Source organism: Physeter macrocephalus, chromosome 15 (genome assembly GCF_002837175.3).
Source record: "Physeter macrocephalus isolate SW-GA chromosome 15, ASM283717v5, whole genome shotgun sequence".
Lineage (NCBI taxonomy): Eukaryota > Metazoa > Chordata > Mammalia > Artiodactyla > Physeteridae > Physeter > Physeter macrocephalus.
In genome coordinates this window covers 73,259,556-73,277,283 of record NC_041228.1, presented here as the reverse complement: position 1 = coordinate 73,277,283, position 17,728 = coordinate 73,259,556, and the positions used below count along the sequence as shown (strand labels likewise).

Genomic DNA, 17,728 nt, shown 5'->3' with positions numbered 1-17,728 from the left:
GCCCACGACGCTCAGGTGCTTGTGGGAAGGGGGCGCGGGTTGTGTTCGTCCCTTGGCATTCTTTTTGAATACCGGGATTTGTTTTAAATATCACGTAAACGGTTGTCTTTGTAGTGAAGCTGATGTGTGGATACCTGAGCCTTTCCACGCGGAAGTCCCCACAGATTGGTGGGATAAGGAAGCTGATAAGTCCCTCCTGATTGGCGTGTTCAAGCACGGTAAGGGGCGCCCCTGTTGGACCACATCTTGACCGTGTGGCTTTGTCTTTATTTAGAGCTCTTTGCATTCTCTTTCCAAAGTCATAATATTAATGAGGATAGTTCCAAAGGACTCTTGGCGTCTACCATTTCCTGTACTAAAAATCTAATATGAACTGTAAATATCAGATGCTGTTTTTGAATGTTTGTTGAGTATTTGAGAAGAAAACATTTCTTTCTTGGCTGTAAATAAAACCCAAGCCATATTTGTTTTAATAATAGCCAAGTTGTCCTATAGCTCTCCCTAAACTTTGCTTCCAGCATGGCTCCCCTTGCGAGCTCCGCCAGCCCGTGTCAAAGTGGACGGTGGGCTTAACCTCTGCTATTAATCTGTACAAGTGCCTCCTGGGCTTTGTTCCAAGCAATATTTCACAAATGTCAGTGCCGAGAACTCGTGGCTCCCCTGAGTAGGATGCCGCCTTGTTAACTTTGAAAGGCTGGGGATGCAGAACTGGCATGATATATACAGTGAACGATTCCTGATTATAATCCCGAGTCTCTGGAGGTCGTGGAGGTATTCTCAGCAGCCCAGCCTGACTAAAGGGGAGAATGATGGCTTATAAAATCTTTCATGATTACAGTTTGGCTTGTGGCTCTACAGCAGTTAGGAGCGGGGTGTGGTAGTACACATCCTAATTGAATTGTGCTGTTCTGCCTCTGTACCACAGCCGTGTTTTGTGAGCTCAGCCTAAAAATCATCTTCCCGCAGCGCACTGTTGGGATCTGCCATCTTCCATCTAGTCAACTCGGGCAGTCAGAAAGCAAATGGCAGTCTGAAAACCATAGAGGGGGAACAGTGTCATCTTACTGACACGCATCATCCTAAAGCTAATAAGACAGGTTCGCTGGCCTGACGTAGACAGGGATGTTTCAGCCGGCGGTGCGTGTTCCTGCAGGACTGAAGCTGTGCCCAGGGAAGGTGGGGTGGACCACTGCAGAGGTCACAGAAGAACATTACGAAGCCTTTTAATGCCAAGCAAAATCAGATCTTGGGGACAGTCGGGTCAAACATCTTCCCTGGCATCTTGCAGTTATTCTGAACCTGTTTTTCCGTTACTATTTGCATTCATTCTGATAACAATCCCTGAGATGTAACCTGGCCCCCTCCTCCCCCTCCACATCTGCCCGGGGATAAGTGTTCCACAGAATAGGCTACTACAGCCTGGTTCGTTTAAATCCAACATAAAATGATCATCTCAGTCGAGAGCCACGGGTGAGGTGGCCGTGCTCGTGATTCTGTGAGTGACGGGCCTTCGTTGTTTCCGTGTGTGTCCTCTGTGGGCCGGTGGGACGGCACAGGGTACGAGAAGTACAATTCCATGCGAGCTGACCCCGCGCTCTGCTTCCTGGAACGAGTTGGTATGCCCGATGCCAAGGCCATCGCTGCCGAGCAGAGAGGAACAGACATGCTAGCAGATGGCGGTGACGGGTAAGAAGGACATTTTAAAATTTTAATAAACTTTATGTCAGTGTCACATCTACTGGCAGGGCTCAGTTCTTACACGGCACTGTGCATTACATTGCATCTGATTTGGATTTAAGTGATGTTTACCAGTGTAGTCTGTTTATATATCATAATTACTATTTAAACACAATATATGATCTAGATAATCTGCAACTTGTCTGTCTTTTCCAAATGACAACCCCCGCCCCCCAACACACGCGCGCGCACACACACACACACACACACACACACACACACCCTACCCCTCATGGCTGCACGCTTTGAATACCGACAGAGTCGCTTTGGATGTCAGACTCAGAATTCAAAGTAGCATCAGGCGGGTTGTTACTCTTTCCCAGGCTCTCTTCAGTCTCTTGCTAATCAGTGTGATTTAAACATTTTTTAAAATTTTATATAGGGGAGAATTTGATAGAGAAGATGAAGACCCAGAATATAAACCAACCAGAACGCCGTTCAAGGATGAAATAGATGTAAGAACTTGAGTACATTGACTTTTATGGCACCGGTAAAATATTGTGTGCTCATATAAGACTTGTTAAAGTTTATAGATAATGGCCTTTTCTTTAAAAGATAAAAGCAAAATAAAACCTCAAATTAAAATAATTTCTCTTTCTCGCTTTGCTTTTGAGGAATTTGCAAATTCTCCTCCAGAAGATAAGGAAGAACCCATGGAAATACGCGGCCCAGGTATGACTCCCTGAGAGCCGGGGGCAGCAGGGCCGAAGAGTGGGGTGCAGGCCTTGCCGTGCGGCTGGACTGCTGCCACTGCACCACGGCGGTGTCTTCAAGTGCCGCTTCATCTATGCTGACTCATCTCTTTTGTGAAGAATTCTAATGCCTGTTTATTCTTAGTTTTTCATTCTGTTGAATTTCTTTGATAAAATAACTATTTTTTTGGATTAAGATAATTTACATATTTATGTTTAAAATCAGGTAGTGAAAACTTTTAAGCATCTTTAGAAATACAGCTCTTAAAAAAAAACAGGGCATTTGTTAAGTATCTGAAATATTGCCAGTTTATTGAGACACTACTACCCTTTTTTCCTAATGTAAGATCATTAGCTAACAATTATGTGATTGTTTTTTACGTTCAAGATTATCACATTACAGGAGAGCACCCTTATCATGTAGTTTGCAGCACAAGGTACGTTTCTTTATGTAGGATTGACGTATGACCTTGGTTTTTTTCCCCCTAAGGAGCTGAGAAAGAAATGGTTTACAAGTTCCCCGCTAACATCACTCCTTATTTATATTTTAAAAATGAGAGCACTGCGATGCCCTTTTTCCCACGCTGCCATTTGAATGTTAGCGAGTCATCTCGTTTTGCTGGGAAACCCTGTGTATGGCGAGGTTATGGCTGCACATTCAGAAATCTTCTCTTCGATTCCCCAGGCAAGCACAGCGAGGGCAGCGCTGAGTTAGGCCAGCTGTACTGGCCCAATACCTCGACCCTGACCACCCGTCTGCGCAGGCTCATTACCGCCTATCAGCGCAGCTATAAAAGGCAGCAGATGAGGCAGGAGGCCCTGATGAAGACCGACCGGCGGAGACGGCGGCCCCGGGAGGAAGTGCGGGCCCTGGAAGCTGAAAGGGAGGCTATAATATCGGAGAAACGGCAGAAGTGAGTTTCCGAGGGTTCACCAGCGCCTGGTACCTTGCCCTCTCCTCTGCTCTCCTCCACCCCCGGGAGGCAGGCATCGCAGGCAAGGTAACCGCCGTCAAAGCGGCCCCCCCAGAAAGAGACCAGCCCTGTGAATTAAGTTCAGGGCAAACGAGGAGAAGCAGTAATAAACGTGAGGCCTTTTTACGCAGCCCAAGTCCGGCTGACGTCTCCTTTCTGACAGGTGGACCAGACGGGAAGAGGCGGACTTTTACCGCGTGGTGTCCACGTTTGGGGTTATTTTTGACCCGGCGAAACAGCAGTTCGACTGGAACCAATTCCGAGCCTTTGCCAGGCTTGACAAGAAGTCCGATGAGAGTCTGGAGAAGTACTTCAGCTGCTTCGTGGCCATGTGCCGGCGGGTGTGTCGCGTGCCCGCCAAGCCAGATGGCGGTAGGTTCGCCGGGCACGGAACAGCGGGGCGGGGGCGGGGCGGGCGCCCTCGGGTGACTCGCGCTCCCCCTGCCGCAGAGCCGCCCGACCTGCCCTCGGCGATCGAGCCCATCACGGAGGAGCGCGCCTCGCGCACCCTGTACCGCATCGAGCTGCTGCGGAAGATCCGCGAGCAGGTGCTGCGCCACCCGCAGCTGGCCGAGCGGCTCCGGCTCTGCCAGCCCAGCCTGGACCTGCCCGAGTGGTGGGAGTGCGGCAGGCACGACCGCGACCTGCTGGTGGGCGCCGCCAAGCACGGGGTCAGCCGCACGGACTACCACATCCTCAACGACCCCGAGCTCTCCTTCCTGGACGCGCACAAAACCTTCGCCCAGACCCGAGGGGCGGCCGGCGCCCCGGCCCTGAACGCGCTGGCCCTGGGCCTTGGCCAGACGCCCGCCGCCGCCGCCGCCGCCCCCTCCGCCGCCGCCCCCCCGGGCCAGGAGGAGAAGGCGGGAGGGGCCGAGGCCAAGGCCGGGGAGGCGGGGGAGGCCGAGGTGAAGGAGGAGGAGGAGGAGGCCGAGGGCGGCGGGAAGGACCGGAAGCAGGACCGCGAGGCCGAGGCCGAGCCCGGCGCCGGGAAGAGCGAGCCGAGAGGGGTGGAGGTCAGTGCGGACCCGGGGCCCAAGTCCATTTCAGAAAAGGGTTCCGAGGAGGACGAAGAGGAAAAGCTGGAGGACGATGACAAGTCGGAAGAGTCTTCGCAGCCCGAAGGTAACTCCTGGCCCTGCAGGCCTCCCCTGATCCCGTCCCCGCAGGTGTCTCCCTGTCATGTGACCGGTGCTCTTTTTTTTTTTTTCCGGTCGTTTTAAAGGTAATGAGTGTACGTTTCCTTCGGTGAAGGAATAGTGTCAGGTTATGCCTAGATATCTGTACGTTTTGCTCTGATGTGATGTGTAAGCATGCCATTTCGAACGACTTAACTTCCCAGAAGGAGGGTTTTACAGACACTAACAATTTTAAAACAAATGATGCTTTATTTTTCATTCAGAAGTAAAGGGTGGGAGTAGAATCTGGGAAGAACCAGTTCTCTTCCTAAGTCCCAGGTAGGTTGCCGTACCTGCCACGGAGGAAAAATGAAGCGCCGTGTTGTACTTTTCTGCCGGAGCAGCGGCTCGGAGCTGCTGCGGCTCGGAACTGTGGCCAACGCGTTAGTCCTTTTCCTGGTGGAGGAACAGAGGCTCTGCCGGGTCAGAGACTTGGCTGTCATTCAGCCTCCTGCAAGACGTGTTCGCAGGATGCCTGACGACTAGTGACGTGACGTCCCTAAGCCTCTACTTCCTCATCTGTAAAACAGGAATAACACCATCTACGCGAAAGGGCCCTTGCAAGCTTTAAGCGACAAGATTTGTAACATGCCTAATACCATTGTAGCCGTAGTAGGTACTCGATAAAATGGAGCTCATCAGCATTCAGATATTAAATCATGTCTTTTCTACACTCCCTTTTCAGCGATATGCTGGTTGTGAGCAATGCACATTAACTCGTTTCTCAGCAGGAACTGTCTCGAGAGGGAAGAATTTTGATGAAGAGAGCAATGCTTCCATGAGCACTGCTAGGGATGAGACCCGAGACGGATTCTACATGGAGGATGGAGATCCGTCCGTAGCTCAGCTCCTTCATGAAAGAACGTTTGCCTTCTCATTTTGGCCTAAGGTTGGTGAGGTTTTGTTGTTGTTGTTGTTTTGGTGACCAAAAAAGAATAGGGTGGAGGAAGTCATTCTAGCTTGATTTTTCAACTAATGTTAAGGTAAACTCTGACACAGTGTATGAAGATTGTAGATTTTTCTTGTGTTTTTAAAAGAATGATCTGCGAAAGCCCAAAGAAAAAATTCTGTGGAATAACTTTTTCAATAGGATAGGAAAGGTGCCAGGAAGCAAAGCGAATAAGAAAAAAGAACTGTTTATAAGGATCTTTGGTTCCTCGCAGTTTTTTAGATTATTTGTCTAGTGCAGTCTATGGATTATTGTTTCAAAAGACTCACCCATGTGACAAAATAAAATGCGTGAATCTTTTTTAAAAACAATTTTTTATTGTGGTAAAAAACACATACCATGAAATTTGCAATCTTGACTGTTTTTAAGTGTGTAGTTGGGTAGAGTTAAATATTTTCAGGTTGTTGTAAAAGAGACCCCCAGGACTTTTTTTGTCTTGCAGGACTGAAACTCCTTCCCCGTAGAGCAACTCCCCTGCCCCACTGCCCCTAGACAACTACTATTCTACTTTCTGTTTCCGTGAACTTGACTACTTTAGCTTAGATACCTCATATAAGTGGAATCATACAGTACTAGTTCTTTTGTGAGTGGCTTATTTCACCTAGTGTAATGTCCTCAAGGTCCATCTGTGTCAAAGCAGGTAACAGGATTTCCTTCTGCATTAAGGCTGAATAATATTCTATCGTGTGTATATACCACATTTTCTTTATCCATTCATCCATCATCGGGACATTTGGGTACCTTCCTCCTCTTGGCTTATTATGGTGCTACTGTAAATGTGAATGTACTAATGTCTCTTTGAGACCCTGCTTTCATTTCTTTTGGAAACGTACCAGTAAGTGGTATTGCTGGATCATGTGATGGTCCTATTTTTAATTTTGGGGGCAACCTCTGTACTGTTTTCCATAGCCATTGTACCATTTTGTAATCCCAACCACAATGCCCGAGGGAACCTGTGTGGACTTTAAAACTGTGTGTTTTGGGTTTTTTTTTTTTAAATCCTGAAGCAGAACTTTCAGATTTACGACAACTTCATACATTTGGAACCCTGTAATCTTCTGAACTGGGGAGAGGGTGGGCGTTGACCTATTTGCTCGAATACATCATGAGATAATTCCAAATGCAGTTATCTATAACCAAAAGCAAAGTAGAAACTACTTTTTTGGCTAACTGGCATAATTTTATAATAAATCCCTATGTTATTTGGGTCTGTTTCTCAGGGTGGGGAGATAATCATCCTAATCACCATAACAGGGCTGTCTGGTTTAAAACAAACAACACAGAGAAGGCTTCCATCGACTCATCCCCAGGCTGCTGTGCCATGGTGTTAATGGTGAAAGAAACGGCATGAAATTTTTAACTGAAGAGTGTACCGTCACAGACATTTCTTTCCCTCTGTATGCTCCCTTATTTCCCCTGCTTTGCTAGTCTCCCGTATTGAGTTGAGAAGGCAGCTTCCCAGGTAAGCCGAAAGGTCTATAGTAGCAGGCTTGTAGTCTCTGGAAACTGGGTCTAAGAGCTGTAATTAGAGATTTTTAAAGTACACCCTTCAGTGAAACTTGAAGTGATAATAGGTGGGAGATGCAAACCGGCGCTCATTAGGTGTTCCTAGGTTGGAGCGCATTCGTAACGCTGAACTTCATTAATAGTGACGCCAATGACGTCCCACTGCCTGGGACAGGCTGCGGTACTGCCTGGGACAGGCCGCGGTCCAGCCTGGGGACGGAAGCACCAGAGGGTCGAGAAGCTGACTGCAGGCTTCCATTGTCACCTGCTGACTGAACTTCATTAATAGTGACGCTGAACTTCATTAATAGTGAGGGACAGGACGTCCCACTGCCTGGGACAGGCCGCGGTCCAGCCTGGGGACGGAAGCACCAGAGGGTCGAGAAGCTGACTGCAGGCTTCCATTGTCACCTGCTGACGTGGACCAACAATCTTTAGCCTACACAACAGTTACTTGTAAAACATGGGGACATTTTAGAGGCGGTGGTTATGTAACGTTCTCTCCTTTATGTGATCCATTGTTCATAATTGAAAAATGCTCATCTTACGTGTTGCGGCCACCTTCAGACCTCACACCAGAGTAAAGCGGTTCTGGTGGGTTGGGTTTATTTCCATGCTTGTTTGCTTTTTGTTTACTTTTGCTTTTCGCCCGCCCGCCTGCTTTGAAGCCTTTTCTGCTCTTCAGCGTCTCAGTGGATGTATTTATCTCGTAATTTTCACCAGGTCTTTGTTACAGTTTCCTGTGACTTTTCTTCTCCCTCCAGGATCGAGTAATGATAAACCGATTAGACAACATCTGTGAAGCAGTGCTGAAAGGCAAATGGCCGGTAAATAGGCGCCAGATGTTTGATTTCCAGGGCCTCATCCCCGGCTACCCGCCCCCCACCGCCGACAGTCCCCTGCAGAAGAGGAGCCTGGCCGAGCTGTCCGCGGGGGGCCAGGCGAGCATCAGCGGCAGCGAGGACCTCACCGCTTCCCCGCGGTTGTCCAAGGTCAGTTAGCGCGCCTGGCTGGTGCCGCTTAAAGATAAGCTCCCTTGACTCCGTTTGGAAGCTCGTGTTCACCGGTCCTACTGAGAAGTAAGGAGGCTGCTGTTTCCTCCGCTCCGTGCAGCAGCCTCGGGTGTTTAACTCCTTAAGCTTCTCGTTCCTGGTTTCCACGAGCCAGCCCGTGCAGCAGGTGCAGTTTTGGCTCACTCTTGTGTCGGGATTTCTCAACAGGAAGACGCCCTCAACCTCTCCGTCCCTCGCCAGCGGAGGAGGAGGAGGAGAAAGATCGAAATCGAGGCCGAAAGAGCTGCCAAGCGGCGAAACCTCATGGAGATGGTTGCCCAGCTGCGGGAGAATCAGGTGGTCTCGGAAAACGGACAAGAGAAAGTTGTCGATTTATCAAAGGCCTCGAGAGAGGCAGCAAGCTCTACCTCAAATTTTTCATCTCTTACTTCAAAGTTTATCTTGCCTAATGTCTCGGCGCCCATGTCTGATGCCTTTAAGACTCAAATGGAGCTGCTCCAGGCAGGCCTGTCCCGCGCGCCCGCCAGGCACCTGCTCAACGGCTCCCTCGTGGACGGAGAGCCTCCCATGAAGAGGAGGCGGGGAAGGAGGAAAAACGTGGAGGGCCTCGACCTGCTGTTCATGAGCCACAAACGGACGTCACTGAGTGCAGTAAGTCCAGGGGCTGGCTCCCCCCGCGCGCCCGCGCCGGCGGCCCGGGTCCCGGCTCTGCTGCGCGCTCTGGGGCGCGCGCCCCTCGGTGACACGGCGCGAAAGCCGGCCCCTTCCGCTAAAGAAGGAGTCGCGATGGACAGAGTCGTGGTTCTGAGCCGGAAGACTGTGCTCAGCGTTGACGCAGATCCCTCGGCCTGAACCACGGGTAGCTTGAGGATCTGTTCTTCCCGAGATCCTAGTATATTGATCCCTCTCGGAAGACTAGCCCAGAACAAAAGCATGTTCTTCTGAGCCTGTAATCGTTATCTCTGAACCCTCGAGGTGGAGAAAGCTTCTGCTCTTAAAAGTATCCATCTGTTTGGGGCCTGGCGTTATTAGATTTGTTCAGTTTCAGACTTAAGATTTGTGTTCACATGCAAAGCTAGTGATTGCAAATTCTCTTGCCTCCAGAAGCAGATATTTTAAAAATCTCAACTGAATTGAGGTCTGTGCTAGTTTAGGTTTGCAAGAAATATGTGTGTCAGTGGATTTTGTCCTTTTCTTCTTCAATTCAAAGGAAATGAGTGCAGTGTAATCAAAATAACTCTCTTCCTTAATCTGCTTCAACCACTCACCTAAAAAAGTGCCACCCAACTAACGATGAGGTTTTACCCCAGAGAACCCGATTACACGAAGTCTTTTTAAAGCACTAAAATTGGTACAAGGTACTGTAAGCCTTTGGATTTGAAACCCGAATCAGCACAGAGGTGCTGGAGCTCCTGCCCAAGGAGATGGGATGCCGGCGGCAGGCCCATCCCCTGGGCGGCGGGACACAGTTTGGGAAACACCGAGGGGAGACGTTTGTTTCAATATGTTTTTCCTTATTTCATTCCTATTATTGTTTCCCCATTTTTTTATTTCTTGAATTTGGAGGAAACTTAATAAAAGAGTAGGGAAGGCGTGGTCAAGGTAGAGTCTCGAAGTGACAAAATAGCCTTCACCGAAACCTGCCCCCTAGTGGGGTCTGATTAAACCAGAAGCTTCCGGGTGGTTAAAAGGTAATTTTCAAAACTCATTACGAATGTACCAGCGGTAGTAATGGTCATTTTTGTCGATCATCTGACTACTTCTAGAATCTTGAAAAATGCACCTCACAGTGGATCAGCTGTGATTGTTTTTCCCCTTAGTTAAAACGCCGTTTCTAGGTGTGTGGCCCCCAGAGTGGCATCGCCAGCCGATAGCTTTCTGCTGGGAACCACCCTGATGCTTTGATAGGTTTTGTTCACTGAACAAACATCAACAGATCGGGAGTTTCTGCAGCTCCCACGCGGCTTCGTTTACTGTCTTTCCATTTGAATCTCACGTTTGTCTGTGGACCCAGCGTCAGGGACTAACAGTCAGTGCGACCAAGTGCTATTTCCTATTGTAGTTGTACACCCTGTATTAAACTTACGGCTGGCTTTATTATTCATTCATATATTTTAAGCTGTCCCTAGGAATTTATTGTTTTTTCCCCTGAAGTCATATTTAGCAGCCTGGCTCAAAACTCCTAACAGATGTTAAGAGAATGTATTTTTATTATTTTAATGTTTTTTTTTTTAAACTCTTAACTGTTGGAATTTGGAAATTCCTCATTTGGTCTTTGAGAGGGTTATGTGCACGCACATAAAATACAAGGAGAATGCTCATTGGTCTGTAAATAAACTGAGTAGTGAAGAGGTATAGAGGTCGGCAAGGTTACTTGTGTGGAACAAGACAGATCCCAAAATCTTGTGATGTGTTAGCATTCAAACTGGAGACCACTGTGCAGCCGTGAAAAGTAAGTAAGTTGTGAGAGCCAACCCCGCCCTGTGCCAGGCACGGGGGTGTGAAGAATAAAGGCCCCACGGGTGCTTGCAGCAGAGAACTCAGTGTATAAGATGGGTGACAGATAAATAACAACGTATCACTGTTGTGAGAAGACCCTGGGGTACTTTGAAAACCCAAAGGAAGAATGGGACTGGAGGAGGAGGATATGGGGAGAAACAGACGGGGAAGTTTCCCTGGAGTTGGTCATACCTCGGTGAAATTTTGGAGGTTGTATGGGGGCAAGTCATTTGAAAAGAGTGGGCGGGGAGAGCATGTGCTAAGGGACTGAGGCCAGAGAGAGCCTATCATGTCTGGCGAACTGAAAGTTACTGGCCAGGGAATTTGGTGAGGAGGCAGCTTCAGCAGAGATGACCTTGGCGACAAGGTAGGATGCAAATCACGGAGGGCTGTGATCGCTATGCTAAAGAACTTGGATTTTATCCTGAAGGTGATGTGGATTCAGTTATCAAAATAGCTTCAACAGGGGAGTGATGTAACATGATTTTTGAGCAGAGTGGAGGTTGGATTAAAGAAGGGTGGAACTAGAATCAGGTGGACCGTTTAGGAGTAATGCAGGGGCATACAGGTGGTCAGTGACGGAGACCTGAACCAGAGCGGGAACAGTAGGGATGGGCCTCACTGAAGATGTCTGCAGGTTGAAAGAACGGAGTTTGAGGACCAGTGGCTGGGCGGTGGTAGAGTCTCAGCTCTGACTCAGCTTCGGTTAGACTTGACCTTTCCAGTGTTGCCACACACGCCTAATATGAACTATTGTACTGCCGACAAAAGTGTACTGATCACAGAGTGCCAAAAAGCTAGGTATAAACTGGCTTCTGGAACATTCCTTTAATTATAATTTCTTTAATGATGCTATCCAGGGATCCCCAAAAGAGATTGAGAGGCTACCTTTCATGCATATCGGGCTCAGACCCCACTGCCTGTGTCATGCTCCTCGTGGCTTGCTTAAGATCTCAAACATGGCGCGGTGACGGACCGTGAATTGTCTACCCCATTACTAACTCTACAGTGTGAAGAATGATACACGTTCCATCTTCTCATTTAATAGCTGTTCCCAAACTGCCGTTGTCTCAAGTAACTTTTTTCCCTTTATGATCAGAGATCCATTATGCTAGGCTGGCGTCTCCTCAGGCTAGGATGTTGTCAGGATCTCTCTCTTCGTGTGAGAATTCCGACCATTGTCAACTCTCCGCAGGAGGATGCTGAGGTGACCAAAGCTTTTGAAGAAGATATAGAGACCCCACCTACAAGAAACATTCCTTCTCCTGGACAGCTGGACCCTGACACGCGGATCCCTGTTATAAATCTCGAAGATGGGACGAGGCTGGTGGGGGAAGAAGCTCCTAAAAACAAGGACTTAGTTGAATGGCTGAAGCTGCATCCCGCTTACACTGTTGATATGCCAAGTTACGTACCAGTGAGTATCACAGGGTGTAGAGTTGGGAGGATTCTTGCTCAGTCAGGCCGTTTCCGTCTCCCATGGCGACGGAGAAATCCCTGGCCCCCTCTGCCTTTTGCTTGACTGTCTCGTCATCTCGGACGTTTCCCAGCTTTTGTCATTGTATATTCTACATTAGAGAAAACTAGCTTCAGGTCTGTCCTACGTGAAGGGCAGCCTTGTCGTTATTCGAAGACGCCAAGTATGCATTTCCTTGCTTTTTCCTTCTCCCGCCAAATAGATGTGACTGTTTTTCTGTTACTCGTCACATGGTGTGGTTTCCGGGGTGGGTCTCGTTACTGGGAAGACACTCCCCACCATGCTCTAATTGGTCTCTGGACTGGGTCTGCCCAGCACAGAATATCAGGAAGCTGTTACTGCAGAGATCTGAGCCGCTAACGCAGCCCAAGACTTTATTAGCTTCTTTCTTACACAACTAACGCTCATGCCGTTTATTAAACATGAGACAGGATCTCCAGATGATTCGTCACTTAAACTGCTTGCTAGCTAGTTGTGCAGATGTTTTACGTCCTATAACTTATGTGATTGAATTTTTAAAAACTTAAGTGTAGGAGTTTACATTTTATCTTGCTGGGTTCCTGCCACTCCGAATGCACCCTCCTGCAAAGGCTCTTTTATCCCTTGGGTTGTTTCTCCTCATGTACAGTCGCATGTCGTAGATGTGAGATCACCTCTGTATCCACTCAAGTCTCTGAGTAGAGATTAGCAAAGGTACCAGAGAAAGTTTCCTTTTCAAATACCATGACTTGGTTAAACATTTGAAGAAAAGATTTTAAGCAATTTATTGAGAGATAAAAGGAAAAGCATGTTCTCCGCTTCTAAGTTTGTTCCTTAAGTAAAGGATAAAGAGAATAGTCTTTCCTTTCAAAGGAAACGATGGTTTCTAATAATTAAAATGATTCTTGAAACTTCCAGAGTAATTGAAAATGGCTTGACTGTTCTGTTTGTCATTTATATAGGAAAGAATAAGTACTAAGTACAATTTTACTAAATATGTTTTTTGTTTTTGTTTTTTTGCAGAAGAATGCAGATGTGCTGTTTTCCTCATTTCAGAAACCGAAACAGAAACGACACAGATGTCGAAACCCTAATAAATTGGATATAAACACTTTGACAGGAGAAGAAAGGGTGCCTGTTGTCAATAAACGAAATGGGAAGAAGGTAAACATTGGGAAAGGGAATTGATCTCTATGCGATTTCTTTTCCCAGAAAGAAGTGTTTTATTCTGACATCTTTCATAGGGGAAAAGAATCATGTTTCTTCCAGAATACACGTATATTTATATGGTCTGTGTATGTATATGTGTAGATATACAGATGGGAGGGGGGAGAGGGAAGAATTTGTCTGTTTCTAAATCATTTTCCGAATGCCTCTCCCTAGATGGGTGGAGCTATGGCGCCTCCGATGAAGGATCTACCCCGGTGGCTGGAAGAAAACCCCGAGTTTGCAGTTGCCCCAGACTGGACCGATATAGTCAAGCAGTCTGTAAGTACAGACCCTGCCTTTCTGTCCAGAAAGGTATCTGTACAAAACTGTTTGCCTGAATTTTTCTTTATTTTCTGTGGGCCATTAATTATTCAATGATAACTTATTCTTGGCTTAAAAGAGTTGACATAATGCATCATTTTCGTATATCATTAATACATCCTCATTCCTTGTATCAATATGTCATTAATCCACCAAGGTGGATTAATTTGACAGCTCTGATTTAAAGGGATTGTATAGAAATACACATTCACAGTCTTAGAGGCAGACTTGCTCCAGGGAGGAATGCCCCAGGTAAACGTGGTTAACAGCATCTGTGGAATGGAATTTATGGTGGTTGAGATCCTTAAGATTAACTGTGATTTCTGATTTTAAAATAAACACATGAAAAAAATACAGCAATTCTGCCTAAGCATTAATTTCACTATTTCTTTCTAAAATTAATTTGTTTAAACATCTTGATTTCTTTTTGTCTGTCTGTTTAAAGTAACAGTAAAAGTGCTTATTTTTCTTTCGGTATACAGTTCTATCAGTCTTCACACGTGGATGGTTTCTTGAACGGCCACCATAATCAGAATACAGACAGTTCTGTGACTGGCCCCAATTCCTTTGTATTATTCTCTGTCCCCACCCCTAGCCCAGGGCAACCGCTCTCGCTGCTCTCTTCTCCATCCCTAGAGGTTTTGCCTTTTTGAGGATGTCACCTAAACAGAAGCATAAATTACGCACCCTTTTTGAGGCGGCTTCCTTCACTCACCATGTTGAGAGTCATCCAGGTGGTTACATGTGTCACAAGTTTCGCTGCCGATCAGGCTCCTGTGTGTGGCTGCACCCCTGGGTGTGGTTACCCATCACCCATGGAAGGACGTCTGGGCCGTTTTCAGACTTTGACAGTTATGAGTAGAACTGCTGTAAACATTCATGTACAGGTGTTTGTGTGAACATGAGTTTTTGTTTCCCCAGGGTAGATACTAAAATATAACTTTTAGTTTTCCATAGTTTTCAACTTCCTTCTGATGTGCTATTTCTCGAGTTAGCTATGGATACAGATATCTTGACATTTACCTCACCGATAGAGTAGCCTTTAACATTTTGTTCTGCAATTCAGCATAATTCGGTGAGCTATGCAATGCGAAAAAAGAGAAGTGTTGCTTTCCGAGGTCTGATTCTTGAGCTTTTAGAATGGAAGTAATCGCTTGTGTATTTCCGTTCCGAATGTCAGTGTTCCGTCCATCACAAAGGCCCGCGTGGAGATGAGGTTTTCTTCCGCAGCTTTGATGGCCCCCGTTTGCCTCTCCCATCCTTTCAGGGTTTCGTTCCTGAGTCGATGTTTGACCGTCTTCTCACTGGACCCGTGGTGCGGGGTGAAGGGGCGAGCCGGCGGGGTCGGAGGCCCAAAAGTGAAATCGCCCGCGCCGCCGCCGCCGCCGCCGTGGCCTCCACGTCGGGCATCAACCCCCTGCTGGTGAACAGCCTCTTCGCTGGGATGGACCTGACGAGCCTGCAGAGCCTCCAGAACCTCCAGTCTCTGCAGCTGGCCGGCCTCATGGGCTTCCCTCCGGGACTGGCCACGGCTACGGCCGCCGCCGCCGCGGGAGGCGACGCCAAGAACCCGGCCGCCGTGCTGCCCCTGGTGCTGCCGGGCGTGGCCGGCCTGCCCAGCATGTTCGGGCTGGGCGGGCTGCTCAACACCCCGCTGTCCGCCGCCGCCGCCGCCGCTGCGGCCGCCGCCGCCGGCAACACCGCGGCCGCGGCCGGCCCCGCCGAGCCGGAAGACGGCGCGTGCAAAGCGGAGGAGAAGGGCAACGAGAACGAGGACGAGAACAAGGACTCGGAGAAAAGCGCAGACGCCGTTCCGGGCCCGGACTCTGCGAATGGATCTGTTGGTGCTGCTACTGCCCCGGCCGGCCTGCCCTCCAGCCCGCTCGCCTTCAACCCCTTCCTCCTGTCCACCATGGCCCCGGGCCTCTTCTACCCGTCCATGTTTCTACCTCCGGGACTGGGGGGATTGACGCTGCCCGGCTTCCCCGCCTTGGCGGGGCTGCAGAACGCCGTGGGCTCCGGCGACGACAAGGCTCCCGACAAGGCCGAGGGGGGCGCCTTTCAGGAAGAGGAGACCCTCGAGGGCAGCGACGCCGAGGAGAGCCTGGACAAGACGGCGGAGTCCTCGGTCTTAGAAGACGAGATAGCACAGGGCGAAGAGCTAGACTCACTCGACGGGGGGGACGAAATAGAACACAATGAAAATGATGGATAACCAGTACCAGTTTCAGTTAAAGTGTTTAAAACTTTTGACAAGTGGTAGTCCTACTGTTTACACTCACAGTTAATGTTCATACCTAGTTTTATAAGCTGTTCTGTAACATAGTGTAGCAAAAGAAAAAAGAAGTCCAAGTCATGTTATACAGGTGTGTCAAAAGGTATCTCGGTCATTAAGTATTGTGCAGTGCATTATTTATTATCCCTAGGAGAGATGAAATTTGAGAGATGATCATGTCTTTTTAAGGAAACTTACATAATGCTCTGCTTTTTTGTTTTTTTGTTTTCCTTTTCCTTTTCTTTTGGTACCATTGGTATTATAATAAAGAGCAATTTGTAACCAAGTGGCACGAATGGAAGGAAGTGCTGCTCAAAGGAAGTTATGAAGTTATATATTTAATTTTTTAATTTTAATTTTTTTGCTGTGAAGGTCAAGATGAAATTTACCATACATATCACCCTTGCTCATTTGTTTCCCTTTTTGACTACACGGGGGTTCCCACACTCGCGCATCACACACATCCATACACTCTGACAATCTCCACCTTGTGTGAACGTCTCTGTCCCGAGGCGCAGCAATAATAAGGCAGCTGTTGAATGTGAAGGGTCCCTTTGGAAATTAACCTACTGGGAGGGTTCTTGCCAGACAGAACTGCAGTTCCATTGTCTCGTGGTCTTGTAATGCACTGGTATAAACAAAATAAATAGATGAATAAATAAAGAGTGAGAGAAGAGAGAATCAGGTACCTTTTTTAAATTAAAGGACTTTGTTACTTTAGCCACAAGCTAAAACAGCATTACCTCAGCTCTAAACTAGCCTTGAAGTTTACAGACATGACTTTGTAAATGTATTGTTTTTCTTTGTTGTGATGTCCTTTTATTTTTTTTTTCCTTTGAAAACTGCTATCATGTAAGATAAAATGTAAATTGCTGCCAACTGTAGTAATGATGCTTTTAATAAAAGTGACCCATGATATGCAGAGATGTAATTATAGAATGTAGTAGGGTAGGGGAACTGGTTTCACTCTATTTTTTTGTATTCGCAATAGATGCAAATACAGCATTCTGGCCTTTGTACAGTTTCTTGATATATCCTCCTATACCAGATTAGCTGCTGGTAATAACGCTAAACTGATTGTCTTCCGACTAGACTGGAAGAAAAACCTCACATTACCTTGACATAATTCCACTCCAGATATCTCAACAGCACCACACGCAGAAACCTCCCATTACTCCCTCAAAAGGGCATTCGAGGCTGAGACTACTTAAAAAACGTGTGCAGCGTCTGATAATGTGGTACACCGAGGAACAAAAGGTCAAAAGAAAAATGAGGCTTTAATAGGCACAATATCTGGGCCATTTATCCTCGGTTAATGGGTAGAAAAACACAATGCCGTGGTGTCAGCAAGGGACGCAAAGCCACTCTGGTGTCCTGAGGACCCGGGCTCGGTGCCAGCGCCACGGAGCCCCACGTGGAACGGGCAGGGACCCACTGCGGCAAGCGCAGGCGAGCGCGAGCACGCACACGCACACGCACTTGCGCAATGCACGTACGCGCACGCGCACGTGCAGGTGCGCACGTGCAGGTACGCGCATGCGCGAGCTGGGAGCAGCTGGTTCGTGCACGCCTTTATGACCTCTGAAGTTCGAGGTAAACTAGAATTTGAGATGCTCTGTTTTCACCTTGTAATGTCACCTGACCAAACACAAAGCCCCATGTCTCTGCAGTTAAAAAGGAGAAGAGAGGGTGGGGGTGGTCCGCGGTGGCTCCCTGCACACCGCCCCCGGGACGCGCCCAACCTGTCCCCCGCCCGACATGGCACAAGACAGGCTGTCCGAGTCTCTTTCAGATAATGAGGTTCCGTGAATTCGCATCGCAAGATGAAAATATACCCATGATGATCCTGGAAAAGGAGCTCCGTGAAGCCTCCACCTTAGACGCCCCGTGGTGGCTTCACCTGTCACGTCACCGTGACT

General features: G+C 48.0%; 1 protein-coding gene across 13 annotated transcripts in view; it reads left to right on the top strand.

Moving 5' to 3' along the window:
• Positions 1-16,813, top strand: part of CHD7 (chromodomain helicase DNA binding protein 7) — a 186,926-nt gene extending 170,113 nt beyond the window's left edge. For 7 of the 13 annotated variants that reach the window (XM_024127103.3, XM_024127100.3, XM_024127105.3 and 4 more), the window contains 13 exons: positions 115-218; positions 1,557-1,686; positions 2,120-2,192; positions 2,352-2,409; positions 3,115-3,343; positions 3,567-4,528; positions 5,310-5,470; positions 7,801-8,028; positions 8,257-8,700; positions 11,744-11,965; positions 13,028-13,168; positions 13,388-13,492; positions 14,802-16,811. In XM_024127103.3, coding sequence (XP_023982871.1) covers positions 115-218; positions 1,557-1,686; positions 2,120-2,192; positions 2,352-2,409; positions 3,115-3,343; positions 3,567-4,528; positions 5,310-5,470; positions 7,801-8,028; positions 8,257-8,700; positions 11,744-11,965; positions 13,028-13,168; positions 13,388-13,492; positions 14,802-15,749 — 3,805 coding nt within the window. In that variant the 3' untranslated portion in view covers positions 15,750-16,811. Of the gene's footprint in view, positions 1-114; positions 219-1,556; positions 1,687-2,119; positions 2,193-2,351; positions 2,410-3,114; positions 3,344-3,566; positions 4,529-5,309; positions 5,471-7,800; positions 8,029-8,256; positions 8,701-11,743; positions 11,966-13,027; positions 13,169-13,387; positions 13,493-14,801 lie in introns of all 13 variants that reach the window. The other 6 variants (XM_055091201.1, XM_055091199.1, XM_055091198.1 and 3 more) reach the window with 4 other exon arrangements.
• The last annotated feature ends 915 nt before the right edge of the window (positions 16,814-17,728 follow it).